Source organism: Corvus brachyrhynchos, unplaced genomic scaffold (assembly GCF_000691975.1).
Source record: "Corvus brachyrhynchos isolate BGI_N302 unplaced genomic scaffold, ASM69197v1 scaffold369, whole genome shotgun sequence".
NCBI lineage: Eukaryota > Metazoa > Chordata > Aves > Passeriformes > Corvidae > Corvus > Corvus brachyrhynchos.
Window position 1 is genome coordinate 794,691 of NW_008246055.1, and position 16,866 is coordinate 811,556.

The window sequence follows — 16,866 nt, forward strand, 5'->3', positions numbered from 1 at the left end:
CTGGGGCCGGTTCGGGGTGGGGGGAGGCTGGACGGTGTTTGTTTAAATGGCTTGTGCGTGCCTCGGGTGCAGGTCAGCGCCGAAGAGGATTCTCTGAGCGCTGGTGACGCTCGCCCCGACAGGCACAGTTTACACCCATTCTGCCAGCCCACCCCGCAAAGAGGCAGTGGATCGTCACAGCTCTCTAAAGCCAGCGCTGGTGTTCTGCAGCCTCTACCTTCAATGGTTTTGAAATTTTTATAATGAAAGTAGAATTTTGTTGTGAGTTTGTTTTCACGTTAGTCTTTCCAGCCCATCCTTCAGTGAAAATTGCTGGAATATTGGGGCTGGCGAAGCATTAGCCACCAAACACCAAATTTAGGGTGCTGGCTAGAACCTGCCAAAATGCTCCTTGGCCTCTCTGGGCCTGTGAACAAGCGAGCAATAGCCGGGTGGATGCAGCATGCTCAGCTCATTCCGGTCCCGGGGCAGCAGGAGGGATGGCACCTCACAGGTGCTGTGTACTTGTGATGAGAGAAAAGTGGGACCTTCTCCTTCGAGCTGTACTATCTCAATCCTTGTATTTTTGTGTCCAAGTCCTACAAGAAGCTGGAGCATCTAAAAGCTTTTCTGGCTTACAGGAAATCCCAGTAGGATTTTCAGAGCGTCCAGGAGTACCCAGAGCACAGAAATAACATGGATCATGTCTGGGGCACAGTATTACCAGAACTGGGAAGTCCCTGTTGTTGGAATGTCCTTCTTTCTGTAATCACTAGCTGTTAAACTGTTGCAAAAGACTTCTCCACGATAGTTACTCAGGAACAGCAATGATAACTCGAATCCAAGGACTCCAGCAACATTTTATGGTAACTCTTTGCTCCTTCCAAGCAATATGTGATATTTATATCCTTTGTAACGTTCAAGACAGCTGTGGATAGTACTGCACAATAATTATCTGTTGGGAATCCTTGTACTGAATGTCTTTTCTGTCATTAATATTTGAAAGTTTGCAGGTGTTCCTGTAGCCAGAAATTTTAACTCAAAGGAAAACAGCTTTCTCCCTGGGTTTGGTTTGGGTTTGTTTTTTTTTTTTGGGGGGGTTATTTTTGTTTAAGGTGGATGGGGTTTGTTTGTTTGAGGTTTTTTGGATTTTTTGCTGTTAATGATTAAGTGCCACCAAGTAAATGTTACTAGCAGGCTGTTTGTGGATCTGTCACATATTTAAGTACCTCTGTTCTTCCCGGCTCATTCCTTTTATTGTGACCTTTGTTTTCTCCCCTTGGTTGTATTTGCTTGTTTGTTCTGTGAACCTGAAATCTTTAAGGGCCTCCATCCTCTGATCCCCCTGTTATTTGAACTGTAAAGAAAAATGGGGGAATAAAGCTATCCCTGTACTAAAATAACTGTCTGTATATTTAAGGCAAGCAAAGGAAACCAGTCCACGCTGCATGTGTGTCTCACCATCTCCAGCACCAAGGTTATTGCAATCTGATAATGCTGCCCTGGCATTTATTTAGGTCGTAAGTGGCTTTGCTGTAGTGCTGAAGCCATATCCAGTCAGTGACAAGCACACTATTGATAACAGACCATAAGTTAGGTCCTTGCTGTTCTTCTGGCTCTGTGGACTCCCCCCTGCCCTCTCTGTTAGGTTGGAGAGGCAGCTGGAGCTGCTGCTGTTGGGCTGTGTGGCTGCGTGCTCACAGATAAGTTACCGCTCAAAATAGTTAAACTGTGTTAATGGTCTGAAAGAAAAACAGTTCCTTATATTCTGTCTGTACAGCCTGGAATTGGGACTAGGACCAAAGAACTACAATTTCTCTAAAATTCATTTGGGGATGCCTTTATTTTCAGGTATATTTGCAATAGTCTGACACAATTGCATGGGGTGTGTTGGCAGGTGCAGTGAGTTTTGTCACAGAAGTGGTATTCTTGAGCTATTTCCTGCTTTGGTATTTGACCAGACAGTCACCTGATACAAAAATAGATCTCTTTGCACTATAATTAATGATTGACTGGCTTGGAGTCCACATGTGTTGGTGGGAATATGTGCTGGTGAGGTCCAGTTCTGGACTCAAATGTTTTAAAATCTCTGATGTTAATATATGTGTATCTGTGGTATTCACACTCTTAGGCTTTAACATAACTCATTTGTTCTCCTCCTGCTTTAACTTCTGCAGTTAGGGAACAAGTGCCTGCGCTTTCAGACGTGTTGCAAAAGACCACGAGCTGTTGATTCCCACTGTCTTGGGAAGGAGACTCAGGAGAAATCTAGGAGACTGCGAGTGTCTGTGTTAAGGAGTGTGCTGAATGGTGCTTGGGGTGTAGGCAGCTACATCAGCACAGAACCACAGAGTGGTTTGGGTTGGAAGGGCCCTTAAGGCTCATCTCATTCCACCCCCTGCCATGGGCAGGGACACCTTCCACTATCCCAGGGTGCTCCAAGCCCCCTCCAACCTGGCCTTGGACACTTCTAGGGATGGAACAGGCACAGCTCCTCTGGACAACCTGTGCCAGGCCCTCTCCATCCTCAGAGGAAAGAATTTTGTCCCAATATCTAATCTAAACTTATTCTCTGTCCGTTTAAAACCCTTTCTCCCTCTCCTGATTATGTTGTCAAATAAGTGTAACTTTGGTGTGGCTGCCAAAATCCAACACTTCATTAGTTTGTTATGTTTTTATGGGGAAAACAACTTAAAGGAGAAATAATTTGTACACAAAGTTGTTGTAGTGACTGTGTTTCAGGAAACTTGTGCTGTGTTACTGCCAAATCTGCTAGGGTGACTATCAACCTTTGGAAAAGAAAAATAATGTTCAGATTAGTTTGAATTTTTCTACCTAATAGGACAAAGGCCAGATGCCAACTCTCAGCAAATCAGCTGTTCTAAGCCCATAGTCCACTGCATATCTTCAGAGTATAGTTGGGTTTGTTTCAGAACTGGGGATCTCAACACTGCAGAGCTGCAATTCTAAAATCACTTACCTGTGCAGCAAATACCCATTAGTCTCAGGAAGAGAGACACTTTCCAGAGATTGCCTATTTAATGCAGACTTTGTACATCCTGTATAGAATAGGGGGAGCTAAAAGTATTTGTGACACAGCTGCCACAAGTAGTAATCCTGCTTGTGATTTTAGAGACTGAAATGAGTTGTTTATGCTGCAAGCACTTTAGTACTGTGGTTAATTAGCTGTTCTTCTCTTTGGTGAGGATATTTGTCCCCTTGTTTTCTATAGCACAGTTTCAGGTATGAAGGTTGGAAGCTGTGCATGCAGAGACCTTTTTTTTGAAGGTACGGAGGTCAGTGGTGCACCTGATGCATATCAGTGTTGCCCAGTGCATTGTTTAAAAAACAGTCTAATTTTTACAGATTGTTTTTCCCCTCACAAACAGGCCTAGCAGAAGGGAGTAAGTCATAAGAAGATCTGTACAATGACAAGTTCTAAGATGAGGATTAATAAAAGCACTTCAGTCTGGTTGGTGGAGGAGTTTTGGGGCTCTTTTTGCTGAATGTTTTTGTTTTGTAATATCTTCATTCTGTACAGAAAATGTTTCTTTTCTAATCTAGGCCCATGTGGAGACAGGATTCCTGCTCCTGCTTTACATTTCAATATGCCTGTATCCTCCAGGTGAGAGACTTGGAATGCGTTGGCCAGTGCAGTGCCACTGGAGAGAGGAGGAGGTGTGTCAGGTGTGTTAAATCCCTTCAAGTTTGCTCAGAACAAGCACATGGGTACAGAGCACCCTGAAGAGCAAAGCTTCCTGTAAATCCTGTGCCCTGGACCCTGAACTCTATAGCAGGTCCAGTCTCCCAAAGTTCTCTCCCAATAAGACTAGAAAATTAGCAATATACGCTAATAGTAAGATGATAAAGTTGGCAGCTGATATGTTATTATAAATGCCCTTTGATTTTGAAATCACTGTCAAAATAATGCAGGTCTAGTTTGGGATTCCACACTCATCAGCTTTTCACTATGAGGTGCTGTTTCTGTACCTTTGCTGCTGCACAGGAGTGTTTGTTGCTACTCTTATGCTTTTAATAGAGCATAAGTTTAGAAAGATGACAGAAATAAGTACCAAAATAAAGCAATGTGTTGTTCCAGTTCCCTGAACTGGAGCTGTTGGCTGAGCTTAGGTTCTCCTTTACTTGTAAAGTGTAGTTGGTGTCTGAGTATCTCCCCTGTGTAGGGTAATCTACACTTCATTTCAGGAAAGGGTAATCCATGACGGGGTGTACCAGATTACTGAAGTTTTTCTCCTGAGCAATGTCAGAAGAAAGGAGCAAAATCTGTAGGGTTTTGCAGAGCTGGAAGAAAATAGAATTCTGAGTAAAATGTCAGCTTTAATTTTTATATGCTCATGTTACTGTAAATTGAGTTTTGCTTTCCAAGAGAAAACTGTCTACTACTTAGTGTAGACAATAATGAAATAGTCTGAGATCATAAGATTTTCCTACCCTGTTTTTAGCTGCTGGCTGAAATTATGGGAGCACAGATCTCCCCTGGAATAAACAAGTTGTAGGGATAACTGCTGGCATGAATAAAGTGTACATCTCCATTTACTTACTGCAGGGGCAAGGAGTGTGTGCAGTGATTTCCACAGGCTCAGCAAAGATTAAGGATTTGTGTGCTCCATTACACCAGGGTTACTGCTTCATCCACCCATTTCCCAGTTTAGGTACCCCTTAAGCTCTCCAGCACTGCCCATTAAGGCTTTGCGTGTTCATGCATTGCACTGAGTAGGTCTTAAATCACTATAAACATGTCTTATCAGTTAATTTTACAGAAGAGTTAAACTGACATAAGTATCCACACTGATACTTGAACTGTTTTGACTAGATGGTCTTTTTGTTTTGTTTTAAAGATGGCTTGGGGAATTGGGACATTGACTGGGTTCCTTAAGAGACTTTAAATGGCACTGTTCATATTTTGAACCTTTTGCAAGAGAGAATGTCCAGCAGTCATCTGTGTGGGTGTATTTTTGATAAATACTGATATTGTGAGGAAAATTAATTTGAGCATTAGTTTTTAAAAATGGGATATATATTTGTTACATTGTATATATACAACACGTACAGTGCAATGTTTATTTTGTGGATGTGTATATATATCTGAGTGGAAAATATATTTGTATTGGCAAGTTACTGCTGAGACTGATGAACTAATTCTGCTTGCACATCCCTTGAGCATCAAAGGCTTCCCTGGAGCCTTGCAGATGAGGCTTCTGGTTCTACCTGGCCCGGCACAGCACATGCATTGTTAACTCCTGCATGGAAAAAGGCTACTATTTTGTGGAACAGATCGATACAAAACCCCACAGTTGCAGTATGATATAGGTCATGGCATGGACAGTGCTGAGGCTGTCCACTGGAGAGTGTGTGGGGCTTTGTAACACTTTGTGTCCCTCTCCACAGAGCAGCAGCTCCCACCCTCCTTCCCAGTGCACAGCGGTCTGAGCCGGGGGTGCCTCTTAGCTTGGTAAGTTATAGTCAGGCTGTGAGGGCTTTGGGACCTGCACTTGCTGCACTTGGAAGTGATGTGTTGAAGCAGCTTGGCCCAGGGTAGAAAATCCGTAGAGAAAACTCCCAGGCACACGGGTGTGACACTTAGTCACAAAAACTGGATAAGGAATAATCATGTACTGTGGGAACTGCTCAGGCAGTGGGAGGAGCAGGTGAAGGATGTGATGCTCTTCAGTCACTGACTGGCTTTGTCATGCTAATAAATCCATGGAACATTGCCGTGGACTGGGAAAGGCTTCTTGGCAAACATCTCTCCTAGGGATGCCTTTTCCTGGTGTCTCAGATTGGGTCTTCTGCTTGTAAAAATCTACCTGTGTTTCCATTCGTGCTGTAAGCTGCTGTTCTGGACCTGAAGAAACTCTAAATGTGTAAGAAGTAAAACATAGCTGCATGTACCTGTAAAGTACATGTTCCTGCACCTTCTGGCTTAGATAAGAAGAAAATGAATAAATCAGTGTTTGACATACACCAATGCAGACACTGTGTCTAAGAGGAGAACATATCAGCAGCAGGTATTTAAATATGTTTTTCTGCCAGTAAATGTAGTGGAAAAGAATCTCAAGGTGATAGATGTCAAACTGACAGCATCCAGTGAGTGCAACAGAGAGGAAAAAGGGATTTGATGTGTGGCTTTGATACCATGTCACGTTTTTCACTGAGAGTCAACACTGTCTTTGGTTCTACATAGTTGACTGTACTCCCAGACAAAGTTATAAACTGAGGTGTTATGGGGAAGATAAAATAGTAAGACTGAAGCTTGTATGTTCAGAGTCAGAGTTTGCTGTTGAAGGGAGACATGTTTGTAGTTATTTCCAATTTTGCAACAAAGAGAAGAAGAAGAATTAGTACAACATGAAAGATTTTTTCAGTCTTATGGTTTGGAAGGACCAGAATGAAAACTCAGACATACAAATACGATCAATACAAATTGTGTTGATTTTTTGCACTACTTTGACAGATATGTTTTTTTAATGGATCATTTTTTAATGCATCATGTAAAATAGTTTTGCAAGTTACGTGCAGTTTTCCTTTGGTCTGGAGGGAAAAAAGGTAGGAATTACCCTCTGTTTAATTTTAATGTTTGTTTGTTGTGTGTTTTTATGATGTAGGCAGGAGGGAAAGTTACTGACTTATGGCTTTGATACCATTTACCTCCAGTATCCTCTTACAATGCTCTGCTCTTTAGCGTTTTTGAACCTTTGTGGAGCCATTAACCATTTCTTTCCTCTTACATTTTTTTCAACAAAAGTGTGTTGTGTTTTTCCCCAGACCTTTCTCTTGTTTGGTTCTGTGTGTTTACCTTGTACCTTTTTGGTATCTTACTGCTCACAGTGTCCACAGGGACTGGACACCAGAAGTGCTTGTGTCATCCCAACCCACAGGTGGGAAGGAGGGAATGCTTTATATTGAAGTGCTTGCAGCTATGAGGTATATTTAAATTAGATATTAGGAAGAAGTTATTTTCTCAGATGGTGGTGAGGGCCTGGCACAGGCTGCCCAGAGAAGCACTGGCTGCCCCATCCCTGGAAGTGTTCAAGGCCAGGTTGGACGAGGCTTGGAGCAGCCTGGGCCGGTGGAAAGTGTCCCTGCCCGTGGCAGGGGTACTAGCATGAGATGATCTCTAAGATCTCTTCTAACCCAAACTGTTCCATTATTCTATGGCATATGCATTCTCCTAAATATAAGCTGCAGTGAGGAACTGCTGCGTGTCTAAATGTGTGTCTGAACTTTAGACTGTAATAAAGTGCACAAAAAATTAATTACAGATAAAGACTGTTTAAGAAGGTGATAGTACATTCCTAAGAAAGAAAATGTGGGATTCTAGGACAAACCCTCTGTTATGGTGCTTCATATGCAGTGGTGATATCCCAAGAGAAATCATCTAAATGCCTAAAAGTATTTGCCCTGCAGAGAGCTCTGATGTCAGGTCTCTATCAGTTACTTGGGAAATTGAGAGGTTTCTAGACTTTGTCCTAAAAGCATATCAAAACCCAGCAGGAAACATCTAATAATCTGCTGTCACACTACAGCTAAACTTGTAATAGAACATTGTCAGGAATTTTATCGTGGTGCCCAGCCTGTGCTGTACAGAGTGCCCAGGGCAGGCACATCACAGAGATCGAACTGCATTTAAGCACATTGAAGCAATCCATCGAGCTCTGTGTACTCTGCTGGAAGGGATCATCGCTCCACAGTGCAGCCACAATGCAGTGCTCCCAAAGACTCTGTGCATGAGATGAGCTGGTTGCTTTCTAATGCTAAATGGAGTGTTTAATTCAAGCTCTGAAACACATCTGCCCCAGGGAGGGGTGGCAAACTGTACAAGTGACAAACTGTGCTTCTGATCTGCAGGTGCAGGGAGAACAGTGATGTCCAGTCTTGTTTCCAGATCCATGCAGCAGAGATGTCAAGGTGTGCTGCTGTGAGTCTGGGCTTGGGAAAGCTGCAGGATGCACCGAAGTACTGGGGGAGGAGAGGGGAGCTTCCTGACACTTGTCTTTTGTTCTGCAGTCACTGCTACCTTGCTGTGTTGCTTTGTGCTTCTTTCAGACTTCCCTTTAGGAGGCAAACATCTCAGAGGTGATTGAGTATTCCTCAAGGATGGAATTCATCTGCTCATATTTTTGCGGTTCATTTCCTCTTGCTGGGAAAAGGACTACTAGCCAGCAGTCTTGAGGAAGCAGTTCTCATTATCTCTTCATGTGCTTTCTGCATGGATTAGTTTAACAAGGTTATGAAAAAGAGTAAATTGGAGTCTTTTCCACGCCTACAACACTGCTCAGAAATTTAAACACCAAATGGTGTGGTGCAGGTCTGGAGGATTACATTGGTCTTGATTTGCAGGGCAGCATAAGGGAATATTTGCTTTCTGTTAGCACCTTATAAAAATGCCCGCCAAAATGTTGGTTGTCAGTATCTAACTGTATCTGTAAATAGCAAAGAGCTGAATCCAAGGTGGTGTGATTGCCCATGCACAAGATGAAAAACATCATTTTCAAAATTTGGTAGTTCCTGTTATAGAGCAGCTGCAGTAGATTAAATGAAATGTCTTAATAAGCTTTTAAAATGTAGCCAGACTTTCAGAACACAAAGTTGCAAGAATACCTAAATGGAATAGGGAACAAGGATCTGATTAATTATAGCTTGGGTTTTTTAGGACACTCTCTTTTGTTTATTAAAAGCAGTATCAAATAATGTAATCTCAGGCTTTAACCAAAGTTGAAATTTATTTTAAAGAAGTTTAGACTGTAAATATTTCACTATTGTGGACTATTCCATGTATTCTCAATTTGAAAGAAATAATTACCCTCTGTGTTAGTTGTAGTTCAGATATTTCAGTTTGTTAGTTCCTGCATTTTGGAAAGAAAAACAAACAAACCCCTTTAATAATAAAATAATTATTCTAAATTATAAAATTATTGAAGTTGCCCTCAGCCTTGTTATCTTTAGAAAAATTGTAACCTTGTATTCCCCATACAGAAAGTAAGTAATAATTCAAATCTTTTTTTCTGCTGATGTGTTTTTAGACACTTTCAAAGAATTTTTTTTCACAGGCAGTATGGGAATTTGCCTGTCACGCTTGGCTTCACTGCTGTGTATTTTATACAGATTCAGACAGCTTTCAGCAGTCTTCTAAAAGCAGTCCAGAAGACAATGTGAAGAGCTAAGGGAATGAAATGGAAAATGTGGCTAGACTAGCAAGCTAAATATTTCCTGAAAATTCAGTCACTGACTTGAAGTCCTGCTGGTTACTGTGGTCCTTGCTTGGGTTTGAATTGTAATGATTGCTTGCCTGCTTCAGAGTTTAAATTTAACCTTGAAAAAGCTTTTGCCTGTGCTGCAGCCATTGTTGGCAGATCCTCAGTATGCATTTTTCTAGTTCTACTTCTCACTCGTGTACTTGCCTTTTTTTTTTTTTTTAATATTACACTTACTCAAAGAGCTCCATTATAAGCTAATAAATCTAGCAATCTACAGTTTTGGGGCAGGTACTAAGAAAAAAGCTCTTTCTCCTGGTTCTGTTCTTTTGTGTTAATTCCTGCTTTTTTAAGAAGTCATTCTGATCAGAAAGGATAATGACTGCTTACCCTTAGTACAGAACTTTAAAGCTTTGTGGCTGCTCAGAGAAGCTGTGGCTGCCCCTGGATCCCTGGAAGTGTCCAGGGCCAGGTTGGATGGGGCTTGGAGCAACCTGGGCTAGTGGAAGGCAGGGGGTGGAATGAGAGGGACTTTAAAGTCCCTTCCAACCCAAAACGTTCTGTGATTCCATGGTTGTTATGAATAATGTTTTGGTGGGTTTTTTTGCTAGTTATTACAATGCCCTTATGATCCTGTGCTAACACGTACTAGACCTCATTTCAGTTCTGTGCAGTTCAGTTGCTCATGTTGTCCCCATCTCCAGTTAGAGGATGTTTATCATAACATGATGCTGACTTCTCTAAAGCAGGAAGGAAAGAGGTTTGCTGCAGTAAGGGTTTGGAAATGAGTCTCTCTGCCTGCCTATAGCCTATATACAAACATTCATTCTGAAATGTTTTTTCTCTTCTACCTGCCTTACCTCGCTTTTATATGGAGGGGTAAGCAAGGTAGTTTAGGTGAGTATGGGACTTCGTGACACAACTGCACTCTCACACAGCCATCTTCTAGTTTTACTCCCTAACTGAAACTCCAGCCTCCCTCCAAACACAAGTCTGTACTGCCTGCCTGCTTGCTTCCTTGTGCTGGGAGGGATGGGCAGGAGACAGCCCTGACCCCCTGGCTCTTGACTGCTGAGGGTGAGACATCTGTCTCCTCTTCCCAGCAGCCCAAAGTTAAATATTGCTCTTTACACAATTGCCAGAAGAGAGAGAACTTGCCCCATAGGAGGGAGGCAGGAAGATTCAGAAAGAGTTGAGGAGGAGATGAAGGCTGGCTGGAATTTTCCTGAGATTTCTTGGGCTCTTCTCCTTTGGCAAGTAAATCCTCCCTGTTGGAGGCCTGCTGGCTTACAGTAGCTGCTGGCACGGTATCAGGAGCTATGCACCATTGCACTGAAGCACACAAGTTCTGTTGGTTTTGCAGGCACAGTTAAGAGCTGGTCATGCTCTGGCAGCCCTGATGATGCCCAATTGCTTTGCTGTCACTTTTTATTGCAGCATCTAGAGCTGTGAAAAGCATAAGCAGCCAGACCTACTTGCAGACCCCACAGATTTATCCCAGCCAAAATACATATAAAACTGTGAGCTCAGATGAAAACTTCTGGCAGTCTGACTGCCATCCTCTAGCCATGGATTTCAGTGAGCTTCAGGAGCACATATTCATCAAATTCATTAGTTTCTGGAATGGGCAGTAATTGCTAGAGTGAAAAATGTGTTTGATGCAGCCTGTAAATATGCCTGTGTATCTTAGAAAATAAGACAAGAGAAGAAAGTTTACAGGGGAAAAAAAAAAAGACAGCCAAGGTGAATCTGGGCATCTTAGAAGTTGTCTTGTATGGTGAACATTTTGCCTAACCCTCCTTAATATAAACCTAAGCAGCTCCTAAGGGATGATGGCAGAAGGTGGAAGTGTGCTGGAGACTGGTGCTGCAAGCACTAGTGATAGTTTCTAGTGATAGTTTCCATGCTGAAGTCTCCAGGAGCAGAATGGTTCATCTCCCTGTGCTTTTGCTACTGCAAAGTAGGATTAAATTTCTCTTCTACAAAAAGACCTTATTCTAGGATTTGAATTAAAAATAATGAGTGTTTCTGTGATTCCCAGGTGGAGAATTACAGAAAAATGTTAACTTCCCTGGAGCTGACGTTGGCTCTGCGATGGACTGGTGTCCTGCTGTTACTGGATCTCCAGGAAACACACGCTGAGCTCACACTGAGACCCCACAGCTGAACATAAGATATCTCACTTTCAGAACTGGAGCCAGGACAATGTGTTGCCTCCCTTAATTAGAGTCTGAGAATTAGTTTCAGATGTGGAAGAATGCAACAAAAAGAAATGGTGAGCATTTCTGTATCATTCTTACACTTACCATCACATCAAGAAAGATGATCCAAAACCAGTCTTCTTTTTATAAAAAAATCCTGAATTAAATATGGTAGAGAAAAGCCATCCAAAAGTCTTCTCTGAAAGGCTCCTGTATGTTGCTGCCAAACTTTTAAAAGAGGAGTTAAATTTGGGACTTTCAGCATGTGATTCTGAAATACCCAGGTTAGCATTTACTCAGAATCTAAAACTGTCTGGATTAAATATACAGCTGCTTCAGGCAAAATGTTTTATTTACTTTCTTATGGTGAAGCTATGAGGATGAGATCCTGTCTTGATGGTATATCTACCTTAGGAGTTTCAAATCATTTTAAAGCACCTGATTTATGGAAGACCATGCTGATAAAAGTCAAGTTCCATGCATTTTTCAGTCCATCAATACAGGAATGACTAAGGGTTCTTTGGAAGCCTTTCAGTAAATATTTTCATTGACTTAACCTTGCTATATAATGTCTTAATTGGACAAAACAGTTTTATAGGCCTGTTGCATTTTATAGGGACTGTCTGGCTTTGCAGAGTGTGCAGCATTCACAGCCGTGTTCCCAGCTTCAGTTCAACACTGTGGGCACATGGGCAGAGGTTCCAGCCCTGGGCAGACCTGCTGCAAGAGTGGAATTTATTGTGTGTCCCCTTCTGGCTTTGCACTGACTGATTAAAGCCAGTTTGGATATGGCCTTTAGTGGTCACAGCAACACTCTCTGCTGTGACACAGGTGTGCTGTGAACCTGGAGCCAGCTGGTAGATCAGGTAAACATGGTATGAGGCACTAGAGGCCAGAACCTGATGATTCAGCTCCTAGTGCTGTCACAAAGATGTCTGTGGCATCTCCAATGGGAGAGCTGTTGTGTGCCTGTGTGACAGGGCATGGCCAGCATCCAGAGCAGCACTTAGAAAATGTAAGTGCTTTAATGAAGGTGTTTGAAGCTGACTTGACCCTGTACTGCAGTCAGGAAGCAGAGTTTTGTCCTGTACAAGTGTCTCTTCTGGTACTAGTAATGATCTGGCTGACTGTACAGCTGCACACAGAGTCACTGAGGTTGGAAAAGACCTCCAAGATTGAGTCCAACCTTTGACCAATCACCACCTTGTCAACTAGACCAGAGCACTAATGTTACATCCAGTCATTTCTTGAACACTTCCAGGGATATTTCTTGAACGCTGTTCAGGGACAGTGACTCCACCACCTCCCTGGGCAGCCTGTTCCAATGTCTGACCACCCTTTCCATGAAGAAGTCTTACTTACCCAATGAAAAAGAAAAATTGTACCAGATTAACAAGCTAATCTCAGTGACTGTGTGGTCACACAAGTGCTAGTACCAGCACAAAGAAATTACTGAGAGGACATGGCTGTGGTTAGTAGGAGCACAGTATCTCTTCTCACTGGCTGCACAGTCTCAGAGCAGCATACACTACTTGTGAGACTGCATCTCTAGTACAAGTTTCACTTATACTTCCCCAGAGAATTGCAAAGAGAGATTGCAAATTGAACATACTTTGCAATATATCTTTTTGCGGTGGGAGTCTTCTGTTCTCTTAAGTGAGATGTTAACGTAAAGGTCCATGCCTCAGCTTGGGCTTTCAGTTAGGGAAATTAATTTTCTGGGGAGATGTCCTCAGGATCAGCCTCTGGGCTGGCCTTTGATCAATTACTGCAGTAGGAGTTACTGACAGAATGGAAGAAAAGTTTGGCTGAAAAATAAAAAGGCATCTTTAACTTTCTTTGCTTTAGAAAACAGTTTTGCCATTGCAGGAACAAGTATGTACATATGTGTGTTCATAAAGAAAATAAGAGATTATCTGTTACTCAAACCTCTGGTTTTCAAATTTCCTTTTGCAGAAAATTCCAAGAGTCCGTCAATGACTAACTAAGGTCTCTGTTCTCATGATTTATGTGATTTGCTTCTCCTGGAGCCATGGATGAATACAGCCGCTTTGTGGACTGGGACAAAATGGATGTAAGTGCCCAGAGCCAGGATACAAAAGAGCTCACCTGCACGGACTTCCACGAGCTCAAGCAGCTGGCCCGGCAGGGCTATTGGGCCAAAAACCACTCTCTGAGAGCCAAAGTGTACCACAAACTCATCAGCAATATCCCATGCCGCACAGTGACCCCGGATGCAAACGTGTACCGGGACATCGTGGTGAAGATCATAGGAAAACGCAGCAGCAGCTCCCTTCCACTGCCGGAGTTCGTGGACAACAGCCTGATCCCCACGTACTGCCTGAACGCCGAGGGCATCGGGGCCGTGAGGAAAATCATTCTGTGCATCTCCAATCAGTTCCCGGACATCTCGTTCTGCCCCGCGCTGCCCTCGGTGATCGCGCTGCTCCTGCACTACAGCAAGGACGAGGCCGAGTGCTTCGAGCAGGTCTGTCGCATCCTGGCTTGCAACGACCCATCCAAGCGGCTCATCGACCAGACCTTCCTGGCCTTCGAGTCCTCCTGCATGACCTTTGGGGACCTGGTGAACAAGTACTGCCAGGCAGCCCACAAGCTGATGGTGGCCGTGTCCGAAGACGTGCTGGAGGTGTATTCGGACTGGCAGCGGTGGCTCTTCGGAGAGCTGCCCATGGCATACATCGCACGGGTCTTCGACGTCTTCCTGGTGGAAGGGTACAAAGTTCTCTATCGTGTCGCACTGGCTCTTCTGAAATTCTTTCATAAAGTCAGAGCTGGGCAGCCCATGGAGTCTGACAGCATCCAGCAGGACATTCGAGCCTTCGTGAGGGACATCGCCAAGTCGGTGTCCCCAGAGAGGCTCCTGGAAAAGGCCTTTGCTATCCGCCTTTTCTCTCGGAAGGAGATCCAACTCCTGCAGATGGCCAACGAGAAGGCTTTGCAGCAGAAGGGCATCACGGTCAAACAGAAAAGGTAGGACTCAGCACAGGTAACCTGAGCAATCTCCCGAGTTTTCCCAGTGTGTGGAGCAGTCAGGCAGCCCTGGGTGACTGGTGGGGAAGCTCCACTGGTGCGTGCTGGTGTCTGCTGATGCATTTTCTCTGCAGGAAAACTCAGCAGCTCCAAACTCAAGCATTGCTGGGATTGTAATGGGAAGTGTAACTGAAGTGTTATGATACAAGAGGAACAGAAGTTTCTTGCAGCATGTTCAGTACCGAATTTATGCAAGTATATATTAATTACAAGTGTTAAATCTCAAAAGTGTGTTTCATAAGCAGGTTTTAAACTAAAAGGCGTTTTAGCAAAGTTGGAAAAAACACTGATAAATTACTTGGAAGAAACACACCCAAATAAATGTGAAAATTGATTCTTAAATATGATAGTATTTGTATAAAATGTCAATTTGATGCTGCCCAGTACTGTGAATTCAGCAGTTTCTTTAGTGTAAGGCACTCTCACAACTGGAAACATTTTGGCTGACTGAGGAGCTGTTTTAACTGAGCAAGGAAGAAATAAGTCTTATTTACAGGTCACTTTTTAAATTAGACTGCAAGCCTCCTGGAAGTCAAGTGTATAGTACTCACAGGTGGGAGTTAACCTGTTTTGGGACAGGTTCATGTGCTATTAGAAAAAAATAATTTTGAAAGAACCGTGGAAGAGAAGAGTGACTATACGGATCCAAGAAACTGTTCTGGAATCACAAGCTCTTCTCAGAAGTAAGGGGAGGAAGAACCAGCTCTGAAACCAGTGAATGAAATCCTGCTCTGATGTGACAGTAAAAGTCATACTAATAAAAAACTTAGCTGAAAAGCCTCTTGATGGATATAGAAAAGGCAGCAGTGTATTAATCTGAACAAAATTAGCATCTTGGCAAGTGCAAATGTATGTGCAGGTAAGTGGTGCATGTTCTGTTTTTCCAGAGGCCTCTGACAGCAGAAAACTTCTCCCAACTATTTTTGAACTCTTAAGTTTAAGTGTTGGACAGTTTTATGAACTGCCCTGCCCTCTGAAGAGAGGTGACTTCTAAAAGTCCCCTGGGTCAGGGAGTGTGATATCTAGAACCTGATATTCTAGAGGCACAATCTCATTTTCTCTAAATCGCCACTGATGTAGTAGGATCTTCCAGCCAACTGCAGAGTTAGTTAGAGTAGTTGCAAACAGATACCTTTGCATGGCATGGCAATACATACTCAGTACATTTCAGCCTAAAAGATAACATAAATGTTAGCTGAACCTCCCTCATGTGTCTACGTACATGTAAAGATCCCCCTGGTCTCTTCCAAGGGTTAATTTTTTAGACTCACAGCTTGGTTTACAATCGGTTTCAGCATTTTCTTGTCAGTCTCAAATATTTCAAGGCCTTTAGCCACTGGATTGCCACACTGGGGACAGTTCATATCATTGTATTTGAGACTTGTAACAAAATCTTGACTCCCCCATTGTGTCTTTTCTTCCTGTTAGGAAGTTCAGGAGAGTTGTAATATCCTGAGTATATTCTTTAAAACAGAATGAGAGCTTTAAATAAAAATAAAATTTAAAAAATAATTTAGATCTACCAAAAAAAAAAGAAAATATAGATCAACCAACCACAGACACTCCACAAGCTCCTGCTGTGTTAAATGTTGCAGAGAAATTCTCACTCACAACAGTGATACTTTCAAGGCAAAATACAGTAATATACCCAAATAAAGCCAGTAGTTACTTCTATGCCAGGCAGAGCTGCTACTGAAAACATTTCATCCTCTCTTGGCTACCTTTGTAAACCCACTGAAATTTCTCAGTGTCCCCAGGTATGGTGCTGCTGGGAGCTTGGCTCTGTTTGGGTCCCAGTTTGGGCAGATGGAAGGGCAGGAGAAGTGAGCAGTTCTCCAGGGCTCCATGGGGTGCCAGTGAGTTCTCTTCTCCAGCTGTGTTTGGCCTGTGCAAGAAGAAGATAATTTATTTTCCCATCACATAACAAAAAAGGGGGAAAATAGAAATAGAAATGTTTTAACCTGTCTGATTGTTTTTTAGTGCTTGGTGACTCAAATCAAACCTTGCTTTGTTTCTCTCCAGGCTTCTTTCACTCACTTTGTCATGGATGTAAGAAGTCACTGATCTTTTCTATCTTTTTTGTCTTTCTCCTTGTACGTTCTCCTTCTGTCCATTCCATCTCCACCGCACCCCTCCTGTTTGCAGTCTTGCACCTCCCAAAAGGTAGGTTAAAACACTTGAGTCTTTGCACTTTGCTTATTTCTGCTGTCTTTGGCTTGTTATTTTGTCCAAGGCCGTCACATATTCCTAACAGTGGGGCAGGAGAAGCAGAGCAGCAATCAGAGCACCCAGTTGCTGTGCCACATCTCCTGAATACCCTCCTGCAAAGTTAGTTCACAGCACCTGCAAAGCTGTAAGAGAAGGGATAGTGGGCCCAAGGAGTCAGCACAGCACTTCAGACAGCAAAACACCTGTGTTTT

General features: G+C 43.0%; 1 protein-coding gene across 7 annotated transcripts in view; it reads left to right on the forward strand.

Annotated features, from left to right (window-relative positions):
* Window positions 1-34: 34 nt before the first annotated feature.
* TBC1D24 (TBC1 domain family member 24) overlaps window positions 35-16,866 on the forward strand; it is a 31,796-nt gene continuing 14,964 nt past the window's right edge. The window contains exons 1-7 of one of the 7 annotated variants that reach the window (XM_017745725.1): window positions 35-845; window positions 3,544-3,604; window positions 5,389-5,452; window positions 7,849-7,918; window positions 11,236-11,469; window positions 13,352-14,386; window positions 16,592-16,609. In XM_017745725.1, coding sequence (XP_017601214.1) covers window positions 13,428-14,386; window positions 16,592-16,609 — 977 coding nt within the window. In that variant the 5' untranslated portion in view covers window positions 35-845; window positions 3,544-3,604; window positions 5,389-5,452; ... (1 more) ...; window positions 11,236-11,469; window positions 13,352-13,427. Of the gene's footprint in view, window positions 846-3,543; window positions 3,605-5,388; window positions 5,453-7,831; window positions 7,919-11,235; window positions 11,470-13,351; window positions 14,387-16,591; window positions 16,610-16,866 lie in introns of those variants that run through there. The other 6 variants (XM_017745726.1, XM_017745731.1, XM_017745727.1 and 3 more) reach the window with 6 other exon arrangements.